This window comes from Lolium perenne, chromosome 4 (assembly GCF_019359855.2).
Source record: "Lolium perenne isolate Kyuss_39 chromosome 4, Kyuss_2.0, whole genome shotgun sequence".
NCBI classification, from domain to species: Eukaryota; Viridiplantae; Streptophyta; class Magnoliopsida; order Poales; family Poaceae; genus Lolium; species Lolium perenne.
The window spans coordinates 293,953,913-293,967,048 of NC_067247.2; the positions used below are offsets into that span (position 1 = coordinate 293,953,913).

General features: G+C 47.3%; 1 protein-coding gene across 1 annotated transcript; it reads left to right on the top strand.

Moving 5' to 3' along the window:
- The first annotated feature begins 3,253 nt into the window (after window positions 1-3,253).
- LOC127295800 (pyruvate decarboxylase 2) lies at window positions 3,254-6,773 on the top strand. Its single transcript, XM_051325800.2, has 6 exons — window positions 3,254-3,887; window positions 3,994-4,157; window positions 5,199-5,849; window positions 5,946-6,063; window positions 6,157-6,345; window positions 6,429-6,773. The coding sequence occupies exons 1-6, from the start codon at window positions 3,360-3,362 to the stop codon at window positions 6,597-6,599; spliced, it is 1,821 nt and encodes a 606-aa protein (XP_051181760.1). The 5' UTR covers window positions 3,254-3,359; the 3' UTR covers window positions 6,600-6,773.
- Window positions 6,774-13,136: the final 6,363 nt, after the last annotated feature.

Genomic DNA, 13,136 nt, shown 5'->3' on the forward strand with positions numbered 1-13,136 from the left:
GTTGCAGCTGTCGTCGTGTTGCGTCGGTCCATCCAGGAGAAGGTGGCCGGATTCCGCGGTGCAGAGCATCCGCCGCCGATCTGATTCCGTCGTGTCTAAACCAAGGGGCAACCCATGCTTCAGTTTTGGCTCCCCTGGTTGAGCCTGCCCGGCTGCTGCCGTTCGGCCAGAAAACCTAAGGAATGGAACATTCCATTCCACTGTCACGGAACCGTTCCATCCCTGTGTTCGGTTTGGACAAAAAAATTGTCACGGAACGGTTCCATCCCTGTGTTCGGTTTTGGAATGGGATGAGAATGGAATGGAATGGGTGAGATTAGTCACCCGATTAATTATTTGCTAAACTTGATTAGTACTGCTAAACTTGATTAATTATTGCTAATCTTGATTAATTATTCCTAATCTTGATTAATTATAATTAATCTTGATTAATTATTGCTAAACTTGATTAAATTAGAGTTAATCGCCCAGCATTACTGTGCCGTTCCACCTCGTCCGGCCGAATCGGCCGGACCGGTCGGTTCCGCATATTGAGGGAATATTCCCTTTTCTGGAACCATTCCATTTCACTCCATTCCAGAAAAGAACACAAGAATGTGTTCTGGGAATGGAACCGTTCCATTCCATTCCTCCCGGTTCCAAAACCGAACACATCCTAAAAGAACGTGACCGCACGTGCACGTACGTGCAGCAATGCTAGGCCGTTATTAATTTGTAACATACGAGAATATACTGCGACTATTCGCAAAAACAAAGAGAATATACTGCGACCTTACGAACCGACTACGCTCAATGGCGATGGAACGACCATCCGAATCGGTCGAGCGAGCCCGCTGGGTTTGACTCGTCCGAGCTAGTCTTCCACGGCCACGCACAAGAACGGGCGACGTAAACGAGTTGGGCACGGTCGCGCGCTTGGATGCGGTGTCAGGCGGCCATTAGCTTGTGATTCAGGTGGTCAATTTAGTAGTATCGTTTTCTTCTAAGTGAGCAAAGTGACAACTTTTCATATTCGTATATACTACTGCTACTAGTGACAAACTAATTAACAATCAAAGGATCAGAGATTGCATCACGGAGAAAGCTGACGCGTGAGTCGTTTCTGGCCGACGGCCGCACATGCAACATGTAAGAATGCTTCAAGGTTCAAGCTCAGGGTGGAAAGGCAGAAACCGCAAACCGGTGGGAGGTTTGCGTTACATAGGGCGCCGCTGTTTCTCACGATCGATGCTGCTTTCTCTCTGCCGGGTTGGCAATCGTGCTCCCACACTCTTGCTAGTTAAGTAGTGTGTCTAGTTTCAGTAGACAACCGAGAACTTAATTAGCTCAAATGAATATATTTTTACTACGTAAATTATGATTTTTAGTTACAATTCGATATAAAAATCTATCAGGGTATCGTCAGAACGCGATCTGCAACCCAAATTGCAACTCAAATATTCTAGTTGTTACTTCAACTCATAGGATGCACAAATCACAATGTAGCTTCATCGGTTGTGGACTTGACGGAGCCATAGGTTAATTATCAGCTAACTAAGAATATGCATATTCCTTTTATGCTTGTTATATGGCTTCGGGCCAGAGATTAATCATAACTTGTTCTTGATGCTGCACTTGTACCTGCATCTAAATTACGGAAATTTACAAGGAGTAGACAAGTAAGTACTAAGTTTCACTTTTATTTGGAACTTACTTACGTTAGTGTGTCTAGTTTTATCGAAACTAAACTTTTGTAGCGCAACTTTCTAGATTTTACCCCTATAATTATATGTTTTAAAATATGGATAATAGTACTATCGAAACACTATCTTTTTTTTGATAAACTGTATGCTCACATGCATTCAAACTTTCTTACACACATGGAACATATGGGGTACACGGAACATGTTAGCATGAGTTGGTGGTCTTCATGCTTTGTCTTTTCAGAAAAGTATCTCTCGAATTATATTCCCATTTGCGATCTCAATTCAGCTTTGACTTGGTCTTGAGGTGATATCTCAAACTATTGTCCTTCAATTCGTTGACATATTTAAACAATCATTTTTCATCGTCAATTGCTTTGATTATGGTTGCATGCAGTCCTTCGTCCTCTCCATCCTACACATGCAGATAGCACGACCGTTTTGCACCATGCCAGAGTCCGTCGGCATCCTCGAAACAAAAAGATAGTATTTGGAGGCACCTAATCTCCCCATGAAGTCTCGGTAACGACGATCCCAATGAATCCACGGTCCAAAGAAGAAGATCACATTGGGCCGATCACACCCGAGGAACTCATACAAACTCCTAGACAACACACATGGAGCGATTTGCAACCGTTGTTGGGATTGGAAGATCGTTAGTGTAACACATAGGGACGGATAACATAGGTAACCATAGTCAGTGTGGCACGTAGAACCAAAGTGTGTGTGGGAGATGCCATACCAACTGCGCCAAGTCATCTCCGTATCCCTTACAAGGTCCTAGCCTATGTTTTTCTCGAGCTTATAACATTTGAATTATGAGAGGTGTTCACCCTCAAATTCATAATACTTGTCGTGCCTCATATGTTCATAGCCTAAAATGGATCAATTGGAGGGAGTTCACAATTTTAAATTAATTGGGTTTGGCATACGTTCACTTGTTACAAGTTTCTATTGTAGTTCTAGTGAAACACATGGGTTAACTACTCTATCAACCAAAACGTGATGGCCCAAAGAAAAGGAGGAGCAACACGGCACGGGTAGTGTAGTACCACACATGAAGTGCAAAAGATTAGCGTTGGGCGTGGGCAAGAGGTTTTTGGTTACGGTCTTACGGAGGCTTTGGCTCAGCTCGCAGAATTGAAGCATGGTTCATTCGTTCATGCATGGTCACGCCACTGCACACGAGGCGAGCAGCAGCTAATCAATGACAGGTCGGGTCCAACTTGCGCAGCAAACAAAACCGCGACTTGCGCCCCAAACAAAAATCAAATACCGCGCACGAAAACGAAAGAGGCAAATTCATTGCTGCTCATTCCGCGAATCGCAGAAAAAGATCCTCATAAGATCCTAAGCTCCCACCGCCACCGACATGTGGGCCCCAACCCAGCAACGCAGCGTTCCCGGCCAGCTCCCACCGCGGCGAGGTCCGTGGTTTTCTCCTTTTCCCGAAGAAAAGTGGATGCGTCTTCCAGGAACACCCCTGAACTTACACTAAAATCGCATTTCGCCCTGCGCGTGCCACCTAGGTATAAAGCGAGGACACCTGCCTCTCCCCGAAGACCAGCAACCCACACACGTCAAACCAAAATCTCCAGCGAGTCCTAGAATATTCCCCAAACCCCCACACACCGAGGTCTCTGCTCCGCCGCTCCACCGCCACCACCACTCGCCGCGATGGACGCCCGCATCGTCCCCGTCGACAGGCCGTCCCCGGCGGCGGTGAACGGCGCGGTGGGCTGCCCGGCGTCGGCGCCGGGGTGCCCGATCATGTCCTCCCACCCCGCGCCTCTCGCGGCCGGTGCGGCGTCGCTGGGGCGCCACCTCGCGCGCCGCCTCGTGCAGGTCGGCGTCGGCGACGTCTTCGCCGTCCCCGGCGACTTCAACCTCACGCTGCTCGACCACCTCGTCGCCGAGCCCGGCCTGCGCCTCGTCGGCTGCTGCAACGAGCTCAATGCGGGCTACGCGGCCGACGGCTACGCGCGCGCCCGCGGCGTGGGGGCCTGCGCCGTCACCTTCACCGTCGGGGGCCTCAGCGTGCTCAACGCCATCGCGGGCGCCTACAGCGAGAACCTCCCCGTCATCTGCATCGCCGGCGGGCCCAACTCCAACGACTACGGCACCAACCGCATCCTCCACCACACCATCGGCGTCCCCGACTTCTCGCAGGAGCTCCGCTGCTTCCAGACCGTCACCTGCCACCAGGTACGCCCGCGTTCCTTCCCCGACATGCATTGCCTCTTCCTTGGGGATTTTTTGGGTCTGAGGAACGGCTCTTGATCTCGGTCGTTTTGCCTGTTCCTAAATTCAGGCGGTGGTGACCAACCTGGACGACGCGCACGAGCAGATCGACACGGCGATCGCGACGGCGCTCAGGGAGAGCAAGCCCGTCTACCTCAGCATTAGCTGCAACCTGCCTGGGATACCTCACCCCACCTTTACCCGTGATCCGGTCCCCTTCTTCCTCGCTCCCAGGTACCAATCCTTCTATCTTCTTCTCCTAGCCTGCCTTCTCGTGTATTATTGCTTTTCAGTTTCCGTGACTCGTCGGCTAATTTTGGATCATGGAACATTTCCACCAAATTATCTAGTGCGTAGAATGATGTTTCGACTCCTGATTTGCATTTGTTGCTGTCTGAGTTATCTGATAAATTTAATGATCTGCTAGGAGCTTAAGATTTTAGTACTGCCCAAATGATCTGCCTAGTTGATTCAGTAGTGTTCCTATGTTCCTATCTATTTCATTGATGCTCTTTTACTTATCTTATATGATGAATTTAATGAGTGTTTTGTGACATTTCACTATAAGTTGATAAGCCCCCTGATGAAATAAGTTGTGTTGGCTAAGCATTCTAATGAATTGAACTGTGTTATGAAATGGAAGGAAGGATGAATTGTAACGATCCTTCTCTCTTCTTCTCCTAAGCCTTCTCGTATATTATTGCTTTTGAGTTTCCATGGCTCGTAGGCTAATTTTGGATCATTTTGGGAATAGGTTTGGATCAATTAACATTTCCACCAAATTATCTAGTGCGTAGAATGCTCTATGTCAATACCTTGATTTGCATGTTGATGCTATTTGAGTTATCTGATGTATTTCATGATCTGCTGGGACCTGGGAGATTAAGATTTTAGTATTACCCAAATAATCTGCCAAGTTTGAATCAGTACTTACTATTCCTATACTGGGATAGTAAAAACGTTGATGCTCCTAGGGTTAACTAATCTGACCAATTTATTGAGTGTGTTGTGATATTTCACTATAAGATGATTAACCCCCCTGATAAAATAAACTGTGTTTGCTAAGCATTCTAATGAAGTGAACTGTGTTGCTAACCATTCCTATACTGGGATAGTGAAAATTGCATCTACTGGAATCATTAGCAGTTCAGCATTGACAATTTAATATTTTAACATCAGGAATTTGGGTTCTATTTGACTTGCATCAACTCTGTTGTGGCAATATGAATATATGTGGATCCATCTAATGAATTGAACTGTGTTGTGAAATTGTAGGATGAGCAACAAGATGGGGCTCGAGGCTGCAGTGGAGGCAACCGTCCAGTTCCTGAACAAGGCGGTGAAGCCGGTGCTTGTCGGCGGCCCCAAATTGCGCGTTGCGAAAGCACAGAAAGCCTTCGTCGACCTTGTCGATGCCAGTGGCTATGCATACGCGATAATGCCATCAGCCAAGGGCCTTGTTCCAGAGACGCACCCCCACTTCCTCGGCACCTATTGGGGTGCAGTCAGCACCGCATTCTGTGCAGAGATCGTTGAGTCGGCCGACGCCTACATCTTCGCAGGCCCTATCTTCAACGACTACAGCTCTGTTGGTTACTCTTTCCTCCTCAAGAAGGACAAGGCCATCATCGTCCAGCCTGACCGTGTCATTGTTGGGAATGGACCGGCATTTGGCTGTGTCATGATGAAGGAATACTTTTCTGAACTGGCAAAGCGGGTTAAGAAGAATACCACTGCCTACGAGAACTACAAGAGGATCTTTGTGCCTGAGGGCAAGCTGCTGCAGTGTGAGGCGAATGAGCCGCTGCGTGTCAATGTGCTCTTCAAGCACATCCAGAAGATGATTACCGGTGACAACGCGGTGATCGCAGAGACAGGTGACTCCTGGTTCAACTGCCAGAAGCTGAAGCTGCCCGAGGGCTGTGGGTGAGCATTCTTTCACTCTGAATCTACACTGTTACAGCTGTGTATGTTTTCTTGCTATTTACCTTGTTCTGAGCATGGGTTGTTTGCACACTTCAGGTATGAATTCCAAATGCAGTATGGTTCAATCGGATGGTCAGTTGGTGCATTGCTTGGTTACGCTCAGGGGGCAAATGACAAGCGTGTGATCGCCTGCATTGGCGATGGGAGCTTCCAGGTGAAATTTCTCGCTTGTCTTGATATGTTGCTATCTGCTGCAAATGATTGTCTGTTTCTACACTAACTTGATCTTGTTTGCAACTACCTACAGGTGACAGCCCAGGATGTGTCGACGATGCTGCGGTGCGGGCAGAACAGTATAATCTTCCTGATCAACAATGGCGGGTACACTATCGAGGTGGAGATCCATGACGGACCTTACAATGTCATCAAGAACTGGAACTACACCGGCCTTGTGGACGCCATCCACAACGGGGAGGGCAAGTGCTGGACCGCCAAGGTAAGCAACTGTTCCTGTCCAAAGCTCACAATAACGACCTGAGTTGGTGGAATTGCAGCTGATGGATGTTGTGATACGTGCAGGTGAAGTGCGAGGAGGAGCTTACGGCAGCTATTGAGACGGCTCTGGGGGAGAAAAAGGATTCCTTCTGCTTCATCGAGGTGATCGCGCACAAGGACGACACCAGCAAAGAGCTGCTGGAATGGGGCTCCAGGGTCTCTGCAGCCAACTCCAGGCTACCCAACCCTCAGTAGACCAAGCTTGCCCTCCTCTGCCTCACTAGTAGCATGCCCTGGCACGTTGGCCGCAATCAAATAATTGTGTACTCTTCGTCTTTGCCCTTATGTCTTCCAGATGCTCGGTAATTCTGTTTGTGTCTACGTTATAGTATGCCCATTACGAGAGTGAATAAAATGAACTCGGCGACATATGATCCGGCGTGAACTCGGTGTTTCATTGGTCCAGCTCAGTCCAACAACATGTGTGGGGTCTAGTGCAGAAGGTTGGCTCTCCCGTATAAAGTGTTACTACTACAAAATAGAACAAAATACTACATGTGAGGGGGACCGCTTTGAGGAGAGAGATTTCATTTGTTTTCTTCTTCTCCCTCTCGAGACTGCACCGGACGTGGTGGGTAGGCAGGCTCCATTAATACTGTGGTGTCGTTCTTCGTGCAAGCTGCGGCGACGAGAAATCGACGGTCAACAGCAGCCGGCGACAGAGATGTCTACGCCGGGTCCGGGGTCAAGGAAGGAGCAGCATGCGGGGAGGAGGACAGCTTAGGTACAAGCGGAGGAGCTCGCTGCCGTTGGCGACTGCGCGCGTCGTGCCGGTCGGTTGATGTGGTGGCAGCATGTTGTGTGCGCTTCCGCAGGGACGATCACACCACGTCGCTGGCAGTGGCACGCAGCCTCGGCGTTGAGATTGAGTTGCTCGGGCTCTTGTAGAACAGAGTCGGAACGCCATATGTGTGGAGAAATTTCAGAGGAGAGAGAAACTCCGAAAAAGCTTCAGACGCCGCCGCAGCATCCTTTTCGTTGGGAATTAAGGAGAGAGAAAGAGAGAGTCGAGGCTCGCTGAAACTCACGCGCCGACGGTAATGACTAATGAGACAGGGTCACAGCCTCACAGGGAGAGGCAGTCTTGCCACCAGATTTGAGGTTTCGCCGGCGCTATCTCCCAGAGCGCGGCCGCAGATCGAGCACGGCCGACGGCACGACTGGGCAGAAGAAGTTGGCACTGTGGCAGCCCGTGGTGTCCCTGGGCGAGGGGAAAAGCGGCGCCCCTGTACTGCGTCGGCTTCCTGCGGCGGACGGAGGCGGACGGAGTCGGACGGATTCTTGCTGTTGGAGGAGGCGCGGAACGCGAACGGCGTGCTCTCGGCCACATCCTCCTGTACCACCATCACGTCCACCTCTCGCTCCTACTTGGAGTCCTCGTCGAACTTCCGAAATGCCACCTCGAAGTCGTCGTCGGCCGCGGCGGCCTTCCGCTGCTACTTGCACTCTGACCAGAGGTGGCCCGCCGTGACGCACGGCGCCGAGGCCAACTAGGCTTTACCTCCACCCCACATCGCATCCTCTCCCCTCCTTTCCCCCGCCGCAGCAGCTACCTTGCTGCCATGGCCTCCCTCGCCACCGCCTCCGCCTCCACGGCACTCCTCTCCGCCTACCTCGGCTTCTCCACGCCGGCGAGTTGCGGAGGAGTTCCCGGGCGACTTCGCGAGGGGACGAGGAGGCGTTGGGCGCGGCCGCTGCGCACGCCGTTGCGGTTCCCTGCAGCTGGAGCACGCCAGGGAGAGCAGGCGCGGGCGGCGGCATGCGTGGCTAGGTGACGCCGAGGAAGACGGGCATCTAGAAGCACGCTGCCGGAACTCAGTCTCGCCTGGTTCGTGTTGGCAGACGCACGAACATAGCATGCGACACGAACTTGTCTGGGATCTTGCTGCACACGTGCGCCGCACAGTCGCCGGGGTTGGAGAAGAAATAGAGGAAGGCAGTGCAAACTGCGCAGACCAGAGCTATTTCTCTCTCTCCAGTCCCATGTGATAGCATTGATTACGGGTCCACTCCTTGGTATTCTCGTGTGTATTTGCAGTTATATGAAAAAAGGTCTGTTTCTCAGGTAGGCCCGGCAATCTACAGCTGGACCAATAGAAGGCTGATTTCCGGCCGGTGCAGGTGCCGCCCGGTTCAACCAAGACTTTCCCGCCCATTACCTGTTTCTATGAGATTTGTTATCGCTTCCAGGAAAAATATATCAGAAACTTTTAGCTCCACCTTACTTCTTGAACTACCTTCGATCTGATCAATTTTTGTGTACCTATATCGCCATCAACTGCCTGAGATGTCAATGAGCACGCGGCTTGTGGAGTTCATAAGAAATATACGATCCGTTAACATGGGAACATCCTTGTATTTACGAGATACAACGTGCTTACGTGCACCATGGACATCGAATGTCTCATGGGTCATGGCCAAACATGTAACAATGTCAGGACGAAGGGCACGTGTAACATGTCCGTCCAGCTTCCAAACGTAAATCCTACTGATAGTCAACATGCATATTTACCACCATTCTAATATGCATGACCTCTAGAACATTGGCTAAAAACTAATGCGATTGCCCTCAAAAAAGAAAAAAAAAACTAATGCGATTGGTCAGACATAATATCATTGGATTTGTCACAAAAATATTTGTAATTATTTAGTTCTATCAGTAGCTTACTGATAATACAATTTTTTTGTGTGTAAAATAGGAACTTTATTAGCAGGCGGGGTTGCATATCGGTCAAGTTCCAGCAGGTTTGGCGTTCCGTCCAAGCAAAAGTTGCTAGATTAGTGGCAAATTTAGTTCCACTAACCACACCACACCCCTATTTTGCGAAGCTGTATGTTTAATTTCTGAAACTAATCGAACAAAGTAGACCTTCTCACGGTACGTCCACAAGCTGACAATGATCGGCAACTGGCCATGGTGGATACAAATATAACGGCGAAGCTGTATCCTACATTCCTACTGAACCCCCGCATAGTTTGAAATGTTTGTGAAACATATGTTTAAATTAATTTATTGCTTAAGCTTTATTATGCCATTGTTTCTTCTTTGGAGCATATATAGCAACTGTCCAAGGATCGTCTCAGTTTTCATTCGTAAAATACAATTTTGATTATATTCAAGTAAAATCAAACTTCCTTCTCCCAACGCAATTTAACTTGTCAATGGAGGCAATAACTTGTAAGCACAGTTATATATTCAAGTATTTGATGCGGACACTTGATTTTTTTCAAGATGGTCAAATATAAAGCTCGCAAGTTTTGGATTAACCTTGTGCAATTGGTATAAGCTAATAGAGGACTTTGCATAAGATAAGGAAACATAATCAAATCCCTAAACATATTATCCATGCAAGTGGTGCAACACAATACACCTTATATTCTGAAAAAAATTCTCAAAATTATATGGCTTACATCTAGGAAAGGAAGGAGTACTATTTAACATTCATGATCATTGTTCGCATAAACGTTGAGCATATTCAAATAATAAAAAATTCAAAACAATTATAGCATATAATTTTAGTTGGGCCAGCTTAATTCCCCACCCTATCCCTTCGGTCTTGTGAGCTGTGACAAGGCGATCATGCTATTGAGTGCCTCAGAACAGACCGTCAGTCTAATGGCTAGACACGCGGGACCGGATTTGAGCCTTGGGCTCGGCAGGGTGCTCATGAGTTTTCATCTATAAAAATGGCCGGATTACCGCTGATTTTTTTTAGATCAACAGGGATCACTTCCAGCTCCATTTCATAGAAAAAAGCTAAATTTACAGGAGTTCAAAATTTGCTAAAAAAAGGAAAATTGGAAAAATAGAAGCTAGCATACCAATCTGCCTGTTTTTCAAAGATCGCTAGGGAAACAGCTGCCATCCCAGCTGTTATCGGAATACCAGCAACCATGAAACAACAACAGAATCAAAGGTTTAAAACGAAACTGAAAACAAGTTTACTTAAACTACAACTCAAGGTGCCAGAAACATGAAAGAACAAGACATCCTTTAGCTTCTCTTCTGAATTCTCCCTCACCGACGACTCTCGGGGGCACCGTTTTTGCTCTTGCGCCTTTTTCTGAGATCACATCACCACATGAATGTTGTGTGAATCACCAGGGTTGTCCAGGAGATACGCCAAGGTCGCCCTTCCTTTGTAGCTCGGGTTCCAGGAGGATATCCAGTCGAAGGTTGGGCATCTCACCCTACAGAAGGCAGAGAAGAGCTTTCATACTGGCTAGCTGCAGGTCCAAGAATTGAGTGTTTTTTTTTTCCATTTTCGAGAATCCCGATGGAGGAAGTAAACCAAGCGCCAAACTTGTTTCAAATTAATCCAAATAACCTTATTAAACAAAGATTATTTCTATTCAGCAACAAACTCCAGAGAACAACACATGAAACTACATTGAAACATGAATTTCTTGTTACAAAGTCACTTAGAAGCAATGAATTCAAAATTAGAAATATGCATATATAAAACCAATATTCCCGCTGATTTAGTCGGTAACGGATGCTAGTGGCTGGATTGGTCTCATTTTTTTATCTGTCACCGGCCTCTACCGGACCGAAAACAACGGGCTCCTAGCTTCGCGTGGTTCCAGGAACTACGCTGCGCGCTGAAGCACGAACGCTGCTCCCTGCTGCATGTGGTGTCCATAAACAAGAACATGGCCGGTGTGCAGCACCCGCTGATTTGACAAACCAAGGAACTGCCTGCACTAGTAGAAAAACGGTCATCTATACCGGTTCCAGAGGGCCATTCGTACCGGTTTTGCAACCGGTACAAATTATTCGGCACTAAAGCCCCCCCCCCTTTCGTACCGGTTGCTTACGAACCGGTATAAAACGGGCCTCCACGTGGGCCACCAGGAGAGCTCAGGGCTGAGGATCTTTGGTACCGGTTGGTAATACGAACCGGTACCAAAGGTTCCCCCCGCGGCAGGGAATTTTCCCAAATCGCCGCGGCAGAATTGGCTTTTTAGGGTTTTGGAGAGGTTTAGGGATATCGGTTTGATTCATATCGCGTCGATGCACCAGAAACGCGTTTGGGTTTAGGTAGTACATGAAGATCAAGATGATGCATAGCAAGTTGGTGCATATAATATAACACACATGTTATTGCATGAGATCGCAAATTAAGTAGCACTATGCATGAAGATCGATCTTCATGCATAGTGGTGCTCTCCGAGGCGTACTCTATATATGTCTATTACATGTAGCATAGTGGTACTCTTCGAGTCAACGATATATGTAACATGTACATCTTCATTCATTGTGGTGCTCTGCGAGTGGTGGTATGACGTCCCGAAGGAAAAATCCCGCCAATTCCTCGCCTATTGCTATGAAGCGGTCATCGATTGAGAGCTTGTTCCGCTTTCTTGCCAACTATAAAAGAATAAGATACAAATGAATACATGAAACAACTATTACTGAAACTCGGCACAACTTATGATAACAAAACAAATTTGTGAAGATTGTTTTTGTACCTCTTTATTTCTCTCATTATTCGTTCTCTCGTTGACAATTCTGCGGATGAACTCGAAAACGAATTATCAAAAGAGTTCTGTACCCTGAGGTTGTTGCGTGCATTTCTTTACAAGAATATAATTCAATCAAACAATAGTCAAGTATGATAATTGAAAGGTGTGTGGACCTAGGTAGTACTACTTACTTTCGCACGCCATCGCAGCTTCGGTGGCCATTCACGGGACGTATCTTCCTTGATGAAAGTTTGCCATACGCTGCTCGACAAAAGAAAATGCATAAAAGAGTCATCAATTAGTTCAAAGCAGGAAATTAACGAAACAAACCGATAAGAATTCAAATTACCTTCGAGCATTAAAAAACAAGACACGTATAGATCCTTTTCTTTGGTTAGTGAGTCCAAGACTTCAACTTCTCCAATTTCCAAATTGATGACGAGAAGAATAAAGTGAAACCTACGCACGTTTCAATATGTAGTCATTAGTTAAAATTTTGACATACGGTGAGCAAAATATAATGTGTTATAAGACAAGAAGACTCACTCGAAGTTGTAAGGCCAAAGTATTAGCTTTTTGTCACGTTGTCGCTTCAAAAACCTTAGCAAAGTCTGCGGTGTATCCTTGTTATAGAGGGGATCATCTATGGTTTTGACATGCATTGTGTTCGGGTCAATGAACCCAATGTCCGTGATATCGTCCCTTTTGCATTCGAAAGCATCTTCGATCTGCATAATATAGCGCACAAAAGATTATAATCTGCAGACAATGAACGACTTCTCAAATTAAATAAATAAATCACTTACAGACAATAGCAACCGATGATTGATTTGTCGAGGGCCCGGAGATTGTATAACCGAAAGAGTTCGGCGAAGTCAACGTTCACACAAGATACTCTGGAAGTAGTGCTCTTCCCTAACTCGCACCATGATAGTCTCGATCCCTTCCTTTGAGGCCTTAAGGTACCACGAATGCAAGTTACGCATACATGTTGGTACCTTCCCGAGATTCTCGACCAAATCTTTCCCTTGAACAAACTGATATGCTCGTTCAGCTAAGGCGTAATCAGTTGCGTCTTGTCGAGAACTTTGAACGGTCTTCCCGTCAAACACCTTGAGAGGGGCGACCGATTGAACGGGTTGTTGTCCGAGCTGGTAGACACCGTGTATCCCTTTTATCTCCACGATACCCGATTTAACGGGTTTTGTCGCCTCGATCATCTTGTCATACGACCTTTCAATAGAACGCGCATAGTCGGATGGCGGC